The sequence below is a fragment of the Aotus nancymaae genome, unplaced genomic scaffold, assembly GCF_030222135.1.
Source record: "Aotus nancymaae isolate 86718 unplaced genomic scaffold, 86718_ANA_hifiasm-v0.15.2.pri h1tg000077l, whole genome shotgun sequence".
Classification (NCBI taxonomy): domain Eukaryota; kingdom Metazoa; phylum Chordata; class Mammalia; order Primates; family Aotidae; genus Aotus; species Aotus nancymaae.
In genome coordinates this window covers 4196693-4219677 of record NW_026988492.1, presented here as the reverse complement: position 1 = coordinate 4219677, position 22985 = coordinate 4196693, and the positions used below count along the sequence as shown (strand labels likewise).

At 33.5% G+C, this 22985-nt stretch overlaps 1 protein-coding gene and 1 non-coding gene across 9 annotated transcripts in view; both read right to left on the bottom strand.

Annotated features, from left to right (window-relative positions):
• Positions 1 to 22985, bottom strand: part of ARHGAP12 (Rho GTPase activating protein 12) — a 123767-nt gene that overhangs the window by 12266 nt on the left and 88516 nt on the right. For 4 of the 8 annotated variants that reach the window (XM_064368487.1, XM_064368491.1, XM_064368494.1 and 1 more), the window contains 5 exons: positions 21198 to 21272; positions 20875 to 20889; positions 13170 to 13231; positions 8359 to 8440; positions 2630 to 2731 (listed from right to left, as the gene is read on the bottom strand). In XM_064368487.1, coding sequence (XP_064224557.1) covers positions 2630 to 2731; positions 8359 to 8440; positions 13170 to 13231; positions 20875 to 20889; positions 21198 to 21272 — 336 coding nt within the window. The remainder of the gene's footprint in view (positions 1 to 2629; positions 2732 to 8358; positions 8441 to 13169; positions 13232 to 20874; positions 20890 to 21197; positions 21273 to 22985) is intronic. The other 4 variants (XM_064368489.1, XM_064368492.1, XM_064368490.1 and 1 more) reach the window with 2 other exon arrangements.
• On the bottom strand, positions 1267 to 1370 carry LOC135271416 (U6 spliceosomal RNA). The gene has a single exon (XR_010339561.1). It is a non-coding gene; the product is annotated as a U6 spliceosomal RNA (small nuclear RNA).

Sequence of the window (22985 nt, the reverse complement as noted above, 5' to 3'; positions counted from 1 at the left end):
ATTCAAAGTTAAAGTCACCAAGAGTAGCTGCTATATATTATGTAATAATGACGTAATAATGATGCAATGATTATAATATGATGTTATATATTATGCAATAATGATGTAAGGTTAAAGTACTACACAGCTATGGAATACTTTTTTAGTTTAAAACAATATCAACTGAATAAAACATAAAGTTGTTTCTCATAATAAATTCTCATAAAAATCTAATAATTTAGGATCCCAAATACCATCATACAAATGCCATAAAACCCGCTGAAACTAGTATGGTTTGTCACTTAAAAATCAGTTCAAGTATCAAAGCAGTACGTTCTAAATTAGAACAAAGAAATAAAATCTATGACATTTTTACACAACCTGAGAAATTTTTTTCTGTCTCTCTGGCTAAAAAATACAGAAGAAAGAATACATAAAGACTTTCAATAGTTCCTAATTAGTAAGTAAATATAATGGCTTAGTACAAAGGGCATAGATAAATGTCACACCCCTTTTGGGCAGAAATATTACAAATTAAGTGTCAGATCATGAACTGAAGAATACTACGTATTATTCTATATGAAGGCAATAACTAATTTATGCACAATCTCTGTTTTGCAGTTTCTTGCACTTAATTGAGGAATAATATTGACACATTGTGGAAACCGCTCCTCCCATTTTCCGATTAAAAACTAATTTTTTTTTCCCTAGAAGATATGGCAATGTTTCCCAAGCAACATTCTGAAAGACATATTCCTCAAACATAGTTTCACAAATACTGTTTTTAAAAGGTAACCTCAAAAAACAATTATTGAAAAAATTATATAATATTAACTTGGAAAATACTGGATTAAAGAAAATCTAACTAGATTCTCTCCTTCAAGATGTAACAGGCTTTTGATATTCTAGGGTGCATTGTGATTTTCTAAGATACGAATAAAATATACACTGCCTCCCAAATTTATTTGACCATGGAACAGTTTTCATTCTGGATTTACCTTTTGAAACTACAAGGCTAATTCAGGAAACAGTGACTTCTTTCATGTACTTTTTTAGAGTTGGTCAAGCCAATCAATATTGAATGTTCACTGCACATAAGATACTCTGCTCTGTTATAGGTTCTTATATAAAGGAAAAACACAGTCTCTCTACTTAAAGGAAAAAGAAAAAAAAATTGTAATCATCTAATGAGGGAAATAATTGACAAATGATAACCCAAGTACATTAAAATATTATTTTAAATACTTATTATTATTATATATATTTTTTAACTTAAAAAAAATTTTTTTAAACATGGAATGCTTCATGAATTTGCATGTCATCCTTGCCCAGGGGCCATGCTAATCTCTGTATTGTTCCAATTTTAGTATATGTGCTGCGGAAGCGAGCTCGATATTTATTTTAAAGTATTTATTTTTTAATAAATATTATTTATTACTATAAATAAAGAAGTAGGCTCATTGTTATGGTGATGCTTGTCATGGGTCTTGGAAGAAAGGGAGCATTTGGCATGGAGAGATTGGCATGGGTTGGTACTAGAGGCAGAAAAATAAAGAGTACAAATCAGACAGACGGGAAAACCTAGGCTTTTGAAAAACAGCAATTAAATCAATCTGTCTACACAAGAGAATAGGAAAGGCCTGAGACATGAGGCTACAAAAAGAGGCTGGGATATGGAAGGCCGTCCACAAAATCAGTCTTGGATGTCTGTAACCGCACCCTTCTGCAATGGGACAGACATTGCTGCTCTTCTGTCAACAGCAGCTTCTCTCTCCCCATAACTCAATACTTGGCTAACCTCCTAAACAGTCTTAACCAATGAAATCTCTGAAAGTAATGTGTGACTTCCAAATCTAGGCCCTGAGAAGCCCTGCAGGTGCCACCCTCACCCTCTGGGAACCCTGAGGTCACCACCTGACACGGCCCTGGGTGGCCCCCTTGAGAATGAGAGATCTTGCGGAGAAGGAGGCCTAGCCAACAACTAGCCAATACCAGCCATGAAATCACCTTAGATCATCCAGTTCCAATAAAGCCACTAGACGACTAAAGTCTCATGAATAGTCCTAAGTGAGATTAGAAGAAGAATCGCCCAGCTCAGCCCAGGCCAGACTGAGCAAACAAAATTGTTCTTTTGTTAAACCACTAAGTTTTGAGATAGTCTCTTATGCAGCAATAAGCAACTAATACAGGATCATGTATTATTGGGGAAGGTTTTGAAGGATAAAATGGAAAGGTTTTTTTAAAACAGACTTTATTTTTTAGACCAGTTTTTGGTTCCAGCAAAACTGAGAGGAAGATATAGAGATATCCCATATGTCCTCTGCCTCCACACACACACGTGGCCTCCCAGCTTATCAACATTCCCCTTACTTTATCTTTTAATATTAGGTTTGGTAAGTAAAGGGAAGCACATCCTTTTTATTATTGCTGGAAAAAGACAGGATACGTGAAACAAAGGCTTGTAATAATGAGTTCAAACAACTTATGCAAATAAAGCCAGTTTTTACATCAGTCTTTTCTTAAATTATGATACCATCTAACTTAATCACCAACTTTGCCTTAACTAGTCACAATGAAAGACAATTTCCCAAATAGTTCAAAAAAACAGAACACCCAGTTACTACAGTTTACTTAGAAAAAAATGTATTACCTCAAATACATTCTTTTTGCTGGATTTATCCTTTGAAGCCATCTCAATTGTTGCTCCCTTGAGATCCACTGTGAATTCTGGTTTGGACTGATTACTCCCAAACTTAATTTTTGAAAAAGGAAAAAAAAAACCTTCATGTGATAATCACATATATGTGTATTAAAAAGGAACTAAAAACAATTTTATATTGTTAACAATAAATCAAATAGATTTTCTCAAATTCTTTTCTCCTTTATAAAGTAACAATTTCTACTTTAAAACTGAAAAATATCTAGAATATATGAATATACAGTTCATAGAAAACAAAAGAAAATTACTCAGCTTCCATCATAATATAAAATATATATACATAAAAAGCCAAGCTGAAATCTTTTTTTACCGTAAGAGTGGAAAAAATTTTTTTCAAAACTATGTTGGTGAGGCTATAGACTAGAAAGGCCTCATATGCAAGTGGGATATGAACTGGAACTACTCCTAGAAAAGAAAAACTGGTAATGCTATATTTACAAATTTATAAATGCGTGTATACTTTGGCTTGGAGTTATGTATCTTGGAATTTATCCTAGACTATACATGACTGTGTAAAATGCTATGTACACAAAGGCAATACTCTAATATATGTAATAAACAATATCAGGTAGATAACAAGTGCATTTTCCACCTCATAAATGTTCTCTAAAACTGATTTTGTGCTTTAGAAGTATTTCCTTATTGAGTTACATTGTTAACAATAACTTGTAGAAACAGAAAATACTAAGTCCCATGTTCTTTTATTCTGTCTTTGTTAGAAACTGTGACTAGAGACAGATGCTATAAAGCTTCAGCAACTTAATGAGGAACTATGAAAAGAATGGGAAGACAGTTGTTATGGATGGGTTCAGAAGAAAAAGTACGTAGCTAGCTATTATATTTTGTTAACTACATAAGGAAAAGATTAGCAAAAACAGTAGAAAATTTATGTTAAATATACACTACTCTGTACCTTGACATCTTTAAATTTCTGTTTAGTCTGTTAACTAAGAATAGAAAGTAACATTCCTATGGTATTGAAAGGCTTAAAGGTTTTAAAACCTCTAAGGTCTACTGAATTGTAATCTAAAGATCATAAAAACCTGTTATAAATATTTCCTATAGAGAATTTCATTTGCTAAAATATTTTCAAATCAAATTAACTTGTCATTAGAAATTATCTCACCCAACCTTGTGATAACTTATTCACTATTTGTAATCTCAGTAACTCTACTCTAGGAGCTTCACATTTAAAATATAGTTTGCCTTAACCTGTTCCCTTTTACATCTTTTTAGCTAGCATTATGAATTTAAAGTACTAATTTTAACAAAATTTAGGAGTTACATAAAATTTATTAGTAGAGTAAAGGCAAATTTTAGGATATTACATGGAATTTATGGAATCATAATAAAAATCACAATAGAAATTTTAACCATATTCTACAAAGTCTTTGCCTTAAGTACCTTTGGTCAATCAAAAGACAAATTAAACATAAAGCTCTATGTTGGGCACAGACAACTTCCTGAGCAGAAATGATATACTGCAAATGTTATCAAACTTGAACATATATTTAACAAAATGACATATATCAATTATTTAATTTGTTGTCATTATCCATGCTGTAGATGGCTAGTTCTAAGCTAAGATGCAAATAAGCAACCAAATAAGATACAGCAACTAAATATAAATACAATGACATGACATGGAGTGCTAAAAAAAAAAAAAATGCAATCAGTATAGCTGGCAATCTTTTGTTATTCTCTTCCACAATCTAGTCCCACTTTTCTCTACTGTCATCAACCTCCCACCAATGTATTCATGGCAAAGAAAACAGAATTATTGTGGCAAAGGGCATGCAACAGGAACACATACAGTGACGGCTGAAACAGGATCAGACTTTACATATGCAACAGCAGGCCGATGACGGACAGAGTTTTTCCAAGAAGAAAGCAGCGAAAGCAAGAGCTCAGAGACTGAGCCTTGTTGGCAGAAGGACTTGATGGAAAAGGGAAGAAAATGATGATGTCATAACAATGCACAATGGCAAAATGACACACAAGAGAAAAGCATAATGGAACCAGACAAGACAAAGATGCAATTCCATATGCAGACATACAATTTAAGCAAAGCTAAATTTCCAAATATTTTTGAAAGGTCCTAGAATTTATCCTGATTGTTATTATATCAATTTATTTGTTAAGATGAGTGCTTTACAGAATTTATCTTAAATAGACTTGTGTTAGGCATTGAGAGGAGTCATGCTGGGCCAGCCATGATCTTGACAGATCCTGTCCAAAAGCCCCGAGCTTTCACCTCGTGATCTGCTGAGCAGTATCTTCTGGTGTCCCTTTCCAAGTAGGCAGTAGCCCTACCATCTAGCCTGCCTTTTTCTTCCTCTAGGACACTGATACTTGCTCTAGGAGACAGGGAATTTTGTCCTCTGGGGGACATCTGGCAATATTTGGAGATGTTTTTAGTTGTCACAACTACAGGCGGGGTGCTAGTCATCTGCTAAACACCCTACCATGCACAGGACAGCCCACCACAACAAATAATTATCTGGCCCAAAAGAGTGACTATTTTTAGAAATTTGAAAGCATGTACAAATGAATGTTTGAATAAACTACAAATGAATGTTTGAATATTTATGGGTTAATTTTTTAAATGCTCAAGGAATATGATGAATGATAACTAAGAAGAAGCAAAACATATGTCATGTCCCATTGAACCTGTTCACTTGTTAGTGTTTCCCATTACAACGTAAGCTTTGAAGACAGGGACCATGTTATTTATTTCTAAACTCAAAGCTTAATAATGTCCAGAACACAGCAGACTTTTAGGTCTATTGAACAAACAAACAAACAAACATACACACATACATTTCTGAGGTGAAATGAGGTGAGAAAAAACAACTATAAGTTTATGTTACTGATATAACAATCCAATGGATAACTGTTTTCCAGAAAACCACTGGAAGGTATCAGTCCTAGAGGAGTAGGAAAGGCTCACTAGATTTTTGGATGAGACAGCACCAATGTAAAATATTTCTTATAAAGTGGAATTGCAGTGGAATTGCATGCAGCCTATGTGCATTTCATTTACACAATTTTAACCATTTTCTGCAAATATATATATAAGTATCAATTCAAAGCATGAATAATTAAAAAAATAGAACTTTGAATAACGTGGGTGACTTTGCTCTGTTCCATCAATGAATACATGCCCTGGAGTGAGTACAAGATTTGAAACTGCTTTCCTCCAGTGGATCTCAAGTTTTTCTACTAAGTGTGAATCTAATTTTTAAAGCACTATATAGATTTTTCCTATAATGTGGCCCCTTAACATAAGCCATTCAAACTCAAATGAAGGAAAAGCTATTCCTTCTAACAGCAATGGAAATATGGGCTCTGCTAAAGATCAGCTTCTGTATAGCATCTTCCTAAAAGAGCAGTTTTCACTAGAGTTGATTGTTGTTTTTTTGGCTTATATTTCAGTCTTAGACTCTTGTCCTCAGGTAAGATGTGATTCTGCTGTATAAATAGAAGACATTTTACCTATAATAGATCTAGTTGATGACTGAGCAGATCAAGAAAGCTACAATTCTTTAACAGTCTTTTCGATAATCCCAATTCCAGAGTTAAAGAGCATCTTGTATGTTTCTCTAAATTTTGATATTTATGAATATTGACTGTACAACCAAGCATTTTACCATATCTTTAATCTATTTAGTCTTTACTGAGACTATAAAACGGTGTGGTTATGTTTTTTAAATTATACCTATCTGAAGTGATTATATTATTAATAATATACCAATAGTAATAAGATGTCATTTAAAGGTAAAAATTCAAATAGTGAATCCTTATAATTAAAAATTCATTGAGAATTCTACAATTTCAAAATTGGCTAGCTCAGTAAATTTTAAAGTATGTTTCAGCTATTGCCACATGGTAACACAGTAATACAACCTTGGCAGATAAACAGAAATACCTCACCTCCTTTGTCAGTATTAGTTTTAATCATAAGTTCTGACTCATGTAAGATCTTCTAAAATGAAAACTTTAAATGAAAAAAAAAGTAACCATCCCGTACTAATGATTATGTGCTGGAAGGTATCATTTAACATCTTCAAATTCAAAATAAGTTTTCATTTTTTAAAATCACATACAAACCTGCCTACCTATGATGCTCTGTCTACTGTTTGATCTGTACCTGCCACAACCTCCAATCTTTAAGTATCAGTAATTATCAAATAAGTGACTACCATCCAGCTTTCTTCAGATACTTTTAAAAACTACTTATTAATCTCTCATTCCTTCTCCATTCCTTTTCTTTCATTCATTTTCTTCACTCAATTTCAAATAAAAGTTGAGCCATAAGTAGGAAGAAAAAAACAGTTACACAGTTGAGCCCCACATGTTTCACCTCAAGGTGAAAGGGGAAAGACAATTAGCAATTTACTTTAAGATATATCAAACCAAATTTTCAACACTTTCACAGGTCATTTCTACTGTAGTGGCTGAACAGGGAACAAATTAAAAGGTTAGTAAAGCCAAACAGAAGAAATGATCTAAAATGTTCACATCTGAGCTCAATTCATGTGGATTTTTAGGTTTCTGTATCAGAGAAGCTGAGGACTAACATTTCTGTGGCATTCAGGGTTCAGAACCATGTTACATGGCTGCATTATAAATGTGGATGGTGAAAATTTGCTTAAATTTTATAAATGAACTTTTCTTTCATCAAACATAAGATCCATAGGTTTTGTATTAATTTTAAAGAAACTCATTAAGTGTAAGAAAATATTGGTTACAGTAGAACATGAGGCAGACCAAACACATTTAGAATAATTTCATTTTAAATTTTACTTGAGCATGAGCACTTCAAACTCAATTACCAAACACTTTTAGAAATAGCCAGAGCATGGACTCCAGAGCCAAAAAAGCCAAAGTTCTAAACCCAGATCTGCCACTTGGTAGCTCTAAGACCCTGAGCAAGTTATTATACTTAACTATTTTATACCTCATTTTCTCATCTATAATGGCGGAAGGGCAAAATCAGAGCAATAGTTATCCCAGCATTAAGGAGACAATATGTACACAATCCTCTGCACTAAGAACATATGTGGGATACATAATGAGCATTCAAAAAATGTAGCTATTATGTCACAAATTATAATTTTTAGCATTTGTATTAAAATAACTGAAGAGCAGCATAATGAAGGTAAGCACTCAAATATATAAAAAGCTTCAAAACCCCACAAGTAATGGTGACATTTCTTTTTCTTCTGAAAGCTGGATGACAATACAGACATTGACAACCTGAATCACTGATTTGTAACCAAGGGTCAGATCACAAGATACAGCTTGCCATATTACTGCTTATTTTCTGACTAAATATGTGAAATAGCAGAGTCACAAACACAGGAAAGCTTTAATATCCTGAAAATGAATCAAGAAATGTATTTGCTCTATAGTGCCCAAGTAATAAGCCCACTTTTCAGTTGAATGGATAAAACAGAATGTTGTTTTTAATAATACAACTAATTAGAATGTCCTAATTAGTCCTTTTTCGCTCATAAGTTAAAATGAATCTTTAAGAAAATTTTATTTATTTTTATTTGCACACTACCTGTAACTAAAAGGATTGGAAATTACCCCCTGAAATTCAGGTGGGTACATAATTTAAATGTATAAAATCTCCAAAGAGAAGAAATACTTACCCAACTTGTGCTACTTCCTTGAGTTTTGGTAAAAAGTAAAGATGAACCCTGCAACACTGCCCAAGAAGACAACCAGTTCTTTCTGTAATTATAAAGATGACCGATGAAGGCTTCACTCTTAAGTTCTTTCAGCCAAATTCAAAAAATTAAGACCTACTTAGCTGTTATCAATATTATCTACCATTTATAGTTCTTGTGGACATTTTAATTGTTTTTATTGGGGATAGATACTAATGAAATGCACAGTCATTTTATGGTACAAACCTGATCACAAGGGCCCGAAAACAAATGAAGTTAATTAAAGAAATAAGTTATCAGAATAACTATGAATAAATGATACATGTAATTATATTCATATGAAATTAATAAAGCACTTCGTGATCAAAGACACTAATTTATTTTAAAGTCACACAAATGGAATATTGTATTTGCCAAGAATTCTTATTTGCAAGTAAAAATTAGACAAACATGCTTCCCTCACTCACCTAATTCTTTATAAAGACTGTTTTACATTTCTTGGCTATCTGCCTTCTCCTAATTGGGCTGGAGTACCCAGGTAGTAGGTACTAGGTGCATTACAAGCATATAATGAATTGCATACTGATGGACCACATGGCATTAAAAAAAAAAAAAAGGTTCCTACATTACAAAAGCAACACATATACGGTATGAAAAAACTCTGAATATAGAAACGTGTAAAGGAAAAGGGATCCCGTTTCTTCTCCTTCAATCCACACTCCAGAGGTAAGTAATGCTAATGTTAAGACTTGGGTATAATTTGGCGCTTTTAAAGAAAATGTCCACTTATCTACTGTCCTATCTCCAGAGACAGAGGTAAGACTCACACAGCATATGTTGTTATCAGTGCCCCTATTTAGAACTTTAAAGCTTTTGAATACTATACCCCAGCCAGATTCCCCTCAACTCCTCCCTTCATTGTCATATTATTTTTATGTAAATATTTCTCTCTCATAGGAATTGTAAATTATTTGAAAAAAGAAAACAGCTTTTATTTATTTTTGTATCTACCTCAGGCCTAGTACAGTACTTTTCAAACAGCAGGTATGGATCAGTGTTTACAAATAGGAAAATAAATTAAAATTACCCCTATATGGGGACTCAGTTGCTAGGAAGCTAAAATGAATGTCAAACCTGTCTACTGCAGGGATTCATTAAAGCTTTCCTTATAGCTAAACATGTGGCCAATTTTGTAAAAACCTCTAAAGGAGGATTATTTTCTATTTTCAGAATGCAGAATTTAGTATCTAACAATGAGACCTACTTTATTACTTTTTATGGATACTTGAACTTTATGGATTAAGAGAAGTGAAATAAAGTTAATTACTATTAAGTTTCTATGTTTTCATTTATTTCTCAAATTTTTTTGTTTATGGTAGTTAATGCCACTTTATTGGGTAAATGGTGATTCCTAATAATTACATCTTCACTGTGGACTTCTCCACATGCTTTACCATTTTAAATAACACTTTTGTAATGCTTAGTGCTCTCCCTGGGATGAACTTTGCTACTGAGATCCCTAGTCCTGCTTTACTTTGTATACCTTCGACACATCTTATTGCCTTTTTTTTCCCCCAACTTTTCTGAATCATCTTTAGGTAATATAAAACTTCTTTTACATATAAAACTTAGTTAAGTTTTGCTTTTTTATGCTTCAGTCTGAGCACCTTTTTCTTTCAATAGATGAGTACAGTCCATTTACATTTACTGATATTGATAGTATAGATGGTACTTTTTCTGTCATCATTTGATTTCATTTTCTGGATCTCAAGATATTTTAGGAGTATTTATTTTATTTGTAAATTAATTTTATACTCTCAGTCCTCTATTTCTTTAGATCTCATCTACTGACTCCCTACTATGAAAAATACTTAAATTAGCCTATTTCCACTTTAAGTAAGCTTTTTTAGTCCAATTTTCAAAACGAGAAAAACTGCAGAACTAGTAAATATATATCTGAGAAGAAATATTGAATATTTAAATAGTGAAATAATGATGATTGCCTCAAAAAACTAAGAACTTGTGTGACTTAGTTGCAAGGTGAATTAGTCACATTTTTTTTTCCTGGAATCCAATTTTTTCTCCTGAAAAAACAACTGATGGACATACTATAGTTATTCAGACTTGGATATGTGGCAGGCAAACATTATTTTAAAAATAAATGAAGTTCTCAAAGAAAACAAATATTTATAGACAATAAAAAATTATTTATAGACAAAAATATTCATTCAACATGAATGAACCTCAAGGACATTATGCCAAGCAAAATATGCCAGTCACAAAAATCATACATACACCATATCATTCCACTCATACAAAATATCTAAGGTAGTCAAAATCACAGCAGAAAGGTGGTTACTAAGGGCCGGGGGGGATGAAGGAAGAGGGAATTAGTGTTAGTAGGTATAGAGCTTCAGTGTTATGAGATGAAAAAGTTCTAGAGATCTGTTGCACAACCATGTGAATATACTTAACACCACTGAGATGTACACTTAAAATGACTAATATAGCAAACTTATGTATTTTTTTCACCACCATAAAAAAATTGAAGCTTTCAAACAGAAAGTAGAATTTTGGAATACTTGGCACCTGCTACAGTGGATTTGACAATTTCCCAATACTTTTCTGATAGTACTGATTTGTGATTCTTTGATATTATAAAATAAACTGTGTAAACATTTGAGAAATGAGTGAAGTTAGTTAATTAGTATTTTACAAATGACCTACAAGATATTATAAAATTAAGCATGGACAAGGACTCATTCAAGTGTAACACAGACCAATGGCTTTTAATGTAACTGAGTATGAACCATTCACTGGCAGTTTTTCAGAGTCTTCACTACAACTAACCCTCCACAAACTACCATTTGTAGAGTTTCAGAGCAGCAGAAAAATGCACAATTATCTGAAAAGGCTCTTAAAACATTCCTCCATTTTCTACCTTCAGCTGTGAAAGGCAGGATGTTTTTTCACATATTTCAAACAAAATAATATGTCACAAGAGACTGACTGCAAGCAGAGATGAAAATTCAGCTGTTTTCCATTAAGCCAAATACTAAAGATTTACAAAAAATGCAAAATAATGCCTCTCTTCTCATGGAAATTTTTTTGTCCTAGAAAACAGAAGTTTTTCCTCATAATAATATTTGTGTTGATTTGTAATAGGTCTTTAAAGAATTACTCTTAAAAATTCTGTTTTAATTTCTCACATTATCCATAGATATAACCTATACATTATAAATAAATATTATTAAATATTATAGATATAGACCAAGGTTCTTGAGAATATTCAATAATTTTTAAGCATTTAAAGGAGTCTCAAACCATTAATATACAGGAAATTAAAGACTATTTTCCTCAACTCTATGTTAATACATTTGAATGATGAAATAGATGATTTCCTTAGGAAAATATAAACTGAAAAAAGTATTCCAAAAGAAGCAGAAAATCTAAAAGGCTACTTATCACAGGAAAAACAACAAAAACAAAGCAAGTAGCCCAAGAGCTATCTGCACTACATATTCCCAAAACAGAGAAAGAGAAAAATAAAGACCCAATTCACAAGTGAAGTCTACCAAAGAACAGTTTAGGAGATTCATAATTGTAGTATTTATAAAGCTATTTCAGAGCACTTTAATAAAAATCTAACTACCAAAATCTGACAAAAATAGTTCAATGAAAGCAAACCTAAAAAACTCAACTACATGTAAATTTGAAACTCTTTAAATGTGATTTATATTACATAGAGTTAATTTCCTTAAATCACTAGGAGGTACTACACATTAACCAAAAACTTCAACAATCCAATAGAAAAACAGACAAAGAGTATAAAGAGACAATTCAACAAAAAGGAAATACCAACAGTTTATGATACTGTAACCTACTAAAAAGGAATGCAAATAAAAATATAATCTTCTCTCTTCTCTCTCCTGGCAAAAATAAAAGAATTTATCAACATACTAAACTGGTGAAAAGTGTGGAGGAATGCATGGCTATTGGAGGCAGAAACGGATTCAATATCTTATAGTACAATTTGGAACACTGTTGAAATGACTCTGCAAGTGGCCGAGCAATTCCACTTTTTATAAAATTTATTTTATGGGCAGATTTGCATATTTGCAAAATGAGTCACGCAAGATGCTAAATGTAATATTACATGTACTAGCAAAAATGATAAACTGATGTGTCTACCAATAGACAGGTGTAGTTAAAAACTTGCAAATAATGGGTAAATACACTATATTGTACAGCCAAACAATATACAATTGCAGCAGTTTAAAAACAATGTGGCAGCTCTACAGGCAAGAAGTGAAACCATCTCCAAGATAAACTGTGAAAAGACTGTGTTTAAATAATTAATCTCTATACATACAAACATATACATATATATCCTATCTCTGGAGGAAAGCACTAGAATTCAGGAGACTTAACACTGATTGCCTCTGGGGAGGGGAACTAATGCTGGCTGGGGGACTGACTTTTCACTCAATACTTAGTGTACCATTGTTTTTTACCATGTACATTTACTGCTTACTGAAAAAAACATATTAAAGCAAATGCACCCCCAGAACCCTCTTCCTTATTACCTCTTAATTTTACTTAGGCAATATGTCAAGACAAAGGAAAATTTTCATAAATTTCATGACAATCTTACATATGTGATTACACAGAAAACAAATGGTGAGAGATTCTTCAGAAACTATTGTTTATACTAAAATATAATTATATTGATAATTTTTAATTTATTTCAATCAGATGAATCATGTAAGAACATTAATGACTTGTATACTTACCGAACCTTTTTTCCATTTTCAGCAATTTTTGTTACATTTAATAATCCATATTTCTCTTGATCCTATGGAACAGAGTAATATTGTTTATATATCACTTACATCAACAATGAGGTCCAAGTTCTTACATAGGACTGAATCAACATGCTCTTGTTCTCTAAAAATTAGCTTAAAAGAAAAGATTAGTCAATGTGTAACATGTGTAGTTCTGGAAGATATTAAGAATATAACTTTCCTAAAACTTTTGTAGTTTTTTTCTTAATTTTATAATTAAACACTTCCTTTTCTCCTTAAGTCACAGCAGCTATTAGATACTTTGCTATCAAATTAGATTTCCATATGAATAAAGCAGCACTGAAAAATAATTTATGTCTCTCTATTCAAAGAAAGTAATACAATGCTACAAGAATAAATTCTATAAAATAGGAATGATTTACTTTGCTGTTATTTTACAACTATATAATCTGAAAATTACTCAATATAATCACTTTATCAAAATGTAATAATATCTTTCAAATCTTTCAACCAAATACAGTGACTGTATTTAATAAATTACTCAAAAGTTAATTGGTATCATGCACAGAACTTGCCTTAATGTAGCATAATAAAATTAACATGTGCTTCATTAAGCATATTATGAGATTGTGAATTCAGCTCTAGACAAACTAGATTTATTAGCCAGCTGATGTCAAAAACAAGTGACACAAGCTTTATCATCAAACCCTATGAAGGCAAAAGCCATTGTACTAAAGTTAATATTATTTTAAAATTCTTCCAGATGAAAATCAAGAAGCACTTTCTCACTGCTTTAGTTTCCTAGAAGCAAATCAATTTAATAAAAATGAGCTGAGCCCACAGTAATCATTCAACATTAGTAAGCATTGTCTGTACATGAGACAATAGTCAATTTTAATTCAACTAAAGCACTCATACACACAAACAACTCTCTCTCTCTCACAAGGAAGAAATATACCCAGTTCTACTTAACTGATTCCTCTGCTGTATTTTTTCAATGTACTTTAATCATAAAATATAAATTTTTCTGCATGAGAGATAAATATAATATTGAGTATTTTTCTACCAATGTCTGAAAGTTGTCTGATCTGATAAAAACTGACATCTGCAAACAAAGCTGACAAACTGTAACGTCAATTTACATTTTTGGTATACTGGGGACTTGGGAAATAGCCCATATGAAGTTTTATTGAATTTTTTCATAAAGCATAGCTTAAATCTCCTTAGATATTCAAGTCTGACACTTTTCATAAGAACTATATTGCTCCTTAACAAAAACATCAATAACACAATTATAAGTATGTGCAAGATTTTTTTTTCTCATAAACCCTCATGTTGAGGGCTGACTTTCAATAAATCACAGCAAGGAAACCACATTAGATGTTAAATAAGAACATTTTTAATTTGCTGCCTGTACCTCTCCTAAGCAGTAAGAAAAGAAATCTTTCAATTATATGGAAACTAAATAACAACATTAATCTGAGTGGATGGGCACTGATTACTTGAGCTAGGGAACACAGGAACTGAAAGGCAGAGAGGTGGGAATTAAGCCCATTTAAAAAATGCCACAGCTGATCACGAGGTCAAGAGATCGAGACCATCCTGGTCAACATGGTGAAACCCCATCTCTACTAAAAATACAAAAAATTAGCTGGGTATGGTGGCGCGTGCCTGTAATCCCAGCTACTCAGGAGGCTGAGGCAGGAGAATTGCCTGAACTCAGGAGGCAGAGGTTGCGGTGAGCCGAGATCGCGCGCCATTGCACTCCAGCCTGGGTAACAAGAGCAAAACTCCGTCTCAAAAAAAAAAAAGCAGAGGCAGGAAGGAAACACAGACATCAAAACAGGAAGAAAAATGGATGAAATAGCAGTAGTGAGAGATAGCCTAAGCCTAAGGATGAGAGGGAGAGTCTAGATCAGGGATTCCCACCGAAATCAATGAATAGACTGAAACTGACACATAACTGAGCATGTATATATGCATCACTCAAAGAAAAGGTCCAAACTTTCACCAAATTTTTACAGGGATCAAGACCCGAGTACTAATGCTCTAAGTATTAATCACTCTAACTTGAACATAAAGAACAAAATTTGCTATACTCAAAACATACAAATAGAAAGAACAATTCCCATACAATGTGATACGTGCTACCAGAAAGCTATGCCTAGCCCAACCTAGGAGAGAAAGGGAAGTCAGACAGCCTCCTGGGGAACTTGACACTTGAACTAAGGAACAGAAGTCAGCTAGATAGAAATTGGAGGAGGTAAAAACAACCAACAGTGAAAGGCACAGGGGCTAAAGACAGCATTTCATATTGAAGGTCTTTAAATTCCCTCAAAGTATTGGGTGAGGTAGAGAAGTGGCAAGAAATTAGGTAGCAGAAAGAAGGCAGTAAGAAAGGCAAGCATGACCAGAAACTAACTACAACACTATTTTAATAATTACTGAGAGACAATGAAGATCTGAACTAGAGCAGTGGCAGGGAGAGAGAAGAGGCACCCAATTTGACAGATTCAGAAGATAAAACTGACAGGGACTTTTGTGAGGGTGAGAGCAAAGATCTTGGGGAAACTGCCAAGCTTGGGCAACTGGGTAAATGGTGATATCTCAACTTCAATGTCACTTTAGGGCTTTTCCTGACCACTTTTAAGTAAACCTCCCATTATTTATGACTGCCTCAGTTTGTCTTCCTCACTGAACTTACTACAGACTAAATGTTTGTGTCCCCCAAAATTCATATGTTGAAATCTAATCACAAATGTGATGGTACCTAGAGGTGGGGCCTTTGGGAGATGATCAGGTCATGAAGGTGAAGCCTATATGAATGTAATTAGTGTCCTTATAAAAGGGAACCCTTGTTATTTCTGCCATGTGAGGACACAGCAAAAAGGAACCATCTATGAATCAGAAAGGTGTCCTCACCATACAGTGAATTTATCAGTGCCTTGATCTTGGACTTCTCAGCCACCAGAACTGTGAGAAATAAATTTCTGTTGTTTATAAGCCACTCAGTTTATATTTTTGCTATAGCAGCCCCAACGGACTATGATATACTTAATGTGAGGTACAATTATATATCTTTTATTACTTCACTATCCACTCTATTAGGCCATAAACTGGCACCACATCTGTTATGTTCATCAATAATCAGTGCTTAGTACTACATTAGCATGTAGTTAGTATTCAATACATATTTGAAGTAATTTACCAATAAATTAACAGTACTTAACAAGAAAGAAATATAAGAAGGTTAGCAACAGAGAAAATAAACCTTTAACTTTTAAATACCTAAGTTTTTGAATTTGACATAAAAATAAATAGGCAGATGGGTAATATAGGTTTGAATACACAGGTGAGAGTGAGAAAAAACATTTAAACAGATTTTTATTTCATACTACTTGGTATACTTTCTCCACATAATATGCATCAAAATCAACCAATGTTTTTGTATTGCTTGCTAAGAAAGCTTCATAAAAAAATCTTAACTCCCATAAAATATATACCAAGTTATACATGATTATTTGTTGGTCTAAATATTTGATACTCTAAAAGAAACTTTATATTAAAAATAAGCAGAAATGCTTTAATAAAGATTAGCAAATTATGGTTAAATTGAGTAACAATATTATGCCCTAATAGGCAAGAAAACAATAAACTTCAAATTCTACCAGGTAATCTGGGAAAAATTTCACAGGTTCATAATTACTTTGCAGGTTCCAGAATTTCTAATCAATGTTGCATTCTTTTAGTAAAGTAGGTACTTCTCAATTTAGGCTAACAAATGTGCTATACCAAAATCAATACATTTGATCAAAATCCTCATCTTCAGTTAATCGTGTAATAATGACATTTTTAAATATAGAATAAATGAACTTGCACAACTGTATCTACAGTGTTGAAAAAACACCAGTGTGATGAAACATCCAGAATGGGTAAATCCATACATAGAGACAGAATGCAGACTAGTGGTTATCAAGGGCAGGGGACTGGTGAGGGTGAAACGGGGAGTGACTTTTAATGGGTATGGGTTTTATTTTGGGGTAATGAAATGTCCTATGACTAACAGAGGTGACAGTTAAACACACTGTAAATATATTAAATGCCGCTGAATTGTACCCTTTAAAATAGTTACTGGTTAATTTTATGTTACATAAATTTTATCTCAATAAAAATGAATTTTTTAAAGAGCAAATGGTTACAAAAATAAACATTCATGTTTTTTAAAAAGGCCTTAGAGTAGTAATATTCAATGAAAAAAATAAGTAAACTTGTCCACTAATACTTTCATACTCATTAAATTTTGAAATGTCTTTTTCTCTAAATTGATTAATGCATATTAATACCATAAGTGGACATACAACATCAAAGCTCAAGTTTCTGAACTGCATATTCCAAAACTTTACTCAGTATTCAGTAACTGGGAATTTTAAAATGCATAGTCTCATAGATACATTGGAAGAAATAAAGAATAGCTTCTTAGATCAGCCCACGAAAACCTATTTAATCCATATTGTAGTCAAATTATAAAAAAATATATTACTGACTTTAAAAAATGTATATACTGCCTATTTCAAGCAGATTTAAACGGACTATAAAAAGTAGCAATCATTTAAAAATTAGCAAAGAAGAAAAAGTTAACATGTTTAAAATTTATATTAAGGGACGAAATCTTAAATCTGGTTTGACTGAAAGAGACAGATGAGCAATTTGCAGAGATTTTTAAGGTGACATTAGGGAACTAACCATGATGGTGTTATCATTTTCACTTCTAAATTTGTAGCTTCCTTCTTTCTTATCACTAAGCCTTTAGACCAATCAGATTTTAACTTGCAAAGAAAGAGGGAAATATCTCTTTGTAGTAACTGGGTAAGAGTGGGAAAGAGAGGCAAGATTACTAGAAGCCAGGCAAGTGCAGAGGAGGAACCAGAGGACAGAGGGAGTGAAGAGACGTCACAAAGGGCAGAAGCCTCGATGGGAGGCCACGACAGCAGGGACAGAGCATTCAGGAAGAAAGGAACACCATCTGGTGATGGAAAAAACAGAACCACCTCTGGTTTGTTTGGCAGTTTGTTTTTTTCATCTAAAGGTAAAAAAAGATTGAAACAGAAGAAACATTGGTGAGGCAGTTCCCTGTGATGGCCATCAGAGGGTACTGTGAGTCTGGCATGGTCTAACTGCTGTCAAGTTTCAGAAAATGGATAAATGGGTGGTGAAGTAATTTGCAAACAGTCCTTGTAACTGCATGTGGAACATTTAAAAATTTGTGTTTCTAGGATTACTTAGGAATTCTCTTTTAACAAAATAAAAATAATGTATAAATGGATTTTTGTGGAAACTGTGTATTACCTACATTTAAAATAATTTTAAAGGGTTTTCTGCTTTTTCCAGATGGACTGATGGATTAAAGGTACTGTAGTAACAGTGCCTTAGACCTTAAGCCATATCCACCAAAATCATGTTCACTTTTATTGTTATGTAATGTTTACTTATCCAGTACTGTGTAAATAATGCAAAAGGATACAAGCAGTCTCTATCTATCTCCTATTTAAACTTCTTTTAGGAGTTTAAAACCTGGCAGGGAGACTACAGTTACGTATAATAACTCGCGCTTATTCAATGCAATTAGCAACTTCAGAGTTCAGAGATGAAGAAGGGGCCATCTTGATGGAGGTATAGGATTTAACTATGTAAAGAAAAGGCAAGGCCCACTCTAGGCAGGGTGACCGCTTGAGCCAACATCAGAAGGAAATGTGTACAACCCTTGATTAGAGCCAAAAGGACCAGATTATACTAGGGAATGGAGGAAAAAAAAGAGTTAGAAAAAATGAAACAGTATCTGTGGAAATCTTTACCTCTAAGAAATCTGAAGTATCCTAATAAACAACAGTCTATCATAATTTCATAAACTAGAGAAGCCATAATAAATGTTTGTCTTTTAAAAAGCTTTAAGGTTTCATTTATTTATTCAACAAGTATTTACTGAACAGCCATTATATGGCACTGAGGGAGGTACTGGGGTAACTACGTTCCTCCTCTAATGAAGCTTTACTCTGGTGGGGAAGACAGACATTAATAGAGAGTTGGAGGTTCCTATAAGAAATAAATAATGACAAGTTATTTTATGTAATTGAATAATATATAATCAAATATTATGAAGAATATTCTAGGACAACTTTGCCTAACGTACAGAATTAGAATAAAATTATCTGAGGAAGTAAAGTTCAAACTAAGCCCTGATGAATGAACAGAAGTTAACCAGGCAAAGATGTGGGGGAGAATGTTTGAGCATGCAGAGGAAATGACACATGCAAGGATCCTGAGCTCAAAGGCAGACTACTTTGAGAAACTGAAAGAAGGGCAGTGTAGTAGGACAACAAGCAAGAAGGGAAAAAGGAAGTATGAGACGAGGTGGTGGAGGCACTCAGGAGCCAGAGCATGCACGGCCTTGTCGTGCTCATTAGGAATTTTAGGGCTTCATTCTACAAGAAAACAGGCTGGGCTCAATAGCTTATGTGTGTAATCCCTCTGCTTCAAGCAGAGGCAGGTGCACTGCTTGAAGCCAGGAGTTCAAGACCAGCCTAGGCAACATACCAAGACCCCTCATCTCTATAAAAAAAATTTTTTTTTTTTGAGATGGATTTTCGCTCTTGTTACTCAGGCTGGAGTGCAATGGCGTGATCTTGGCTCACCGCAACCTCCGCCTCCTGGGTTCAGGCAATTCTCCTGCCTCAGCCTCCTGAGTAGCTGGGATTACAGGCACACGCCACTGTGCCCAGCTAATTTTTTGTATTTTTAGTAGAGACGGAATTTCACCATGTTGACCAGGATGGTCTCGATCTCTTGACCTCGTGATCCACCCACCTTGGCCTCCCAAAGTGCTGGGATTACAGGCATGAGCCACCGCGCCTGGCCTCTATAAAAATTTTTTAAAAATTAGCTGAGTGGGCCGGGCATGGTGGCTCACACCTGTAATCCCAACACTTTGAGAGGCCAAGGCTGGTGGATCACTTGAGGTCAGGAATTCAAGACCAGCCTGGCCAACAGGGTGAAACCCATCTCTACTAAAAATGCAAAAAATTAGCCAGGTATTGCGGCGCATGCCTGTAATTCCAGTTACTCGGCACATTGAGACAGAAGAATGGCTTGAACCCAGGAGGTGGAGGTTGCTGTGAGGTGAGATTGTGCCACTGGGCAACAGAGCGAGACTCCATCTCAAAAAAAAAAATTTTTTTTTAATTAGCCAGGTGTGCTGGTGTTTACCTGTGGTCCCAGCTACTAGGGAGGCTGAGATGAGAGAAACACTTGAGCCTGGTGGGGGTGGGGAGGTGACTGAGGCTGCAGTGACCTATGATCGCTCCACTACACTCCAGCCTGGGCAACACAGTGTGACCCTGTCTCTATTTAAAAAACAACAATGACAACAACAAAAAACCCAGAACCCACTGAAGGGGAATAGCATGATCAGCAACAGATAAAAAAGACTGGGAGTATAAATACAGAAATCAAGTAAAATTTCATCAGAGTTAAGACAGGTATCTTAACAGAAGTCACACAGAGGTTTTCCAGTTTAGGAGAACTTACAGTTGTGCTACATTATTTCCAATACTCATCTGGCACAGACTTGGAAACATATTTTACAGCACAGAGAATGAAGGTGTCTATGCCCAGTAAGAAGAAAACGAATGCTTCTTACCTTTGGACTGCTGGCCTGAGGAAAAAAGAGTAAAGTATAATTTGATAGTATTGTCTGGGAATTTTTATAGTTTTAAAAACAAATATAAGTCCATCACTTAAAAATATGGCACATAATTTAATCATATAAGACACCATATTTTAAACAAAAGGGGGACTTTTAAATCAATAAAATCTGATTGTTAAACTTATTTTGATTGTGATGTTTTAGAAAAACCAATGAAATTTAATAGAAGTCCATTTTAACATTAAAGAGTAAATTAATTGCTAAAATTGATTGAAATAACTGGACTACATTATAAGATATGCTTCTATCATACTAACTGTATCTTGGTGCTTTGGTGAGGAGGGAGAAGACTCATTTTCAGGTAAGCAGGGTTTTGAGGCAGTTGGAGATTCCTACAAGAAATAAGTAATGAAAAAAGTTACTCTATTTTATATAATTATATTTCTGCCTCTACTCACAGTGGGAGAGCTTAGTAAGAGAGAATAACAAATTTTTTTCCTTGTTATTTTCCATCTATATTCAGCTCCAAAGCTAACAGGGTACTGATTTTAAAACTATAAACGTTATAAAAGGTTTATAAAATACAGTGCTTTTATAGCAATTATAGTTAAATTTAAGTAATGCATATGGAATTACTCAAAAGAAATGATGCATGCTGCCTTAGATTTATGATGTTACATCAGTTTGAATTAACCATATTTAATATAAGTAAAACCTAAACACTTCTGGATAAATATGTTATAATCATGATACTAACTTGCTCTTGGTATGGTAAGTATAAATACACAGGATTAGGCAAGGTCACAGAAATAACTTGGCAAATGTCAGAAAGAGAATTTAATTTTAGTCAAAAGCTATATAAGAAATTGCTCTTAGCATGTAAGGTAATTCATAGAAAACTTGCTAAAATTTGGAAATAAGATATTTTAAATTTAAGAAAGAAACCTAAGATTTAAAGATTAGTAACTCCCCAGGAAAAAAAGTTTTAATGTCTAAGCCTACAAGAATATCATAGGAACAAACCAATAGTTTGTTTTTTAAGCAGTCTGCTTTGTCAATATTAAAACACAGAATATGATTTCTATTACAAATGATAGGACTACTCTGACAGGACTATTCATGGAAGGTAAGACTGAAGAACAGTTATTTTTGGTAGCAACAGCCTACCTCCACTTAAATTTTCTCCATTTCCCTAGATGTTTTGATTAATTTCAGAAAAAGAGAATTTTTAAAACCATACACCATTACCTATTACCAACTTTTTATATCAAACCAAAAAGTTCCTTTGAACATTCGTCTCCAGGTATGTATCATCCTAGTTTCCTATGTTTATGAAACTGGAGAAGGTACTGTCAACCAACCTAGGAATCTGTTGTAACACGTGCAAAAACCATTAACTCAACATTTATTCATTTGGAAAAATGTCTTCAGGTTTAGATCCTACACAATTTGTAAATATAGAAGCTTAGGTAGCAGTGAAAGTTTACATGGAAACCCTTGAAAGGACAAGCTTATAAATCAAACAAGGCACTATTAATGGAGAAAATATTAAAATCACATCGAGTAAAAAAAACTTCAAAAAATTTAACTTAAGGTCCAAATCTCACTTAAGTATTTTTTCTGATAACATCAGATCAATTTTTGATTCCTAGGACTGCCTGATAGTAAAATACTATGAGAAAGAGGTAAGAGCTGATGAGCCATAAACTAGAAAATAAGTAACAGAATAAAATGACTGATAATTATGATATTTTTCATAGCACATTCAGTCCCACAGAAATAAAAACCACAAATAAAGTAATAATGTATATATAACAATTATAACTATTGTAAACAAGAAATAATTTTACATGTATACATTTATCTATATTTAGATATATGCATGTAAATATACATCTTAATATCTATGAATAGTGGTTTTAGTAAAAACAGAAAAAAAAAAGCGGAAACAAACAGATGCATTCACACATACACACACACAGACATACATACACCTACCCCTCCAAGGTTATCTGCCAACTGAATTAGGACTTATGTCATCGTAATAACATTTGCTATACAATAATAGATGGTCCTTGACTTAACGACTGCTCAACTTTAAGGTG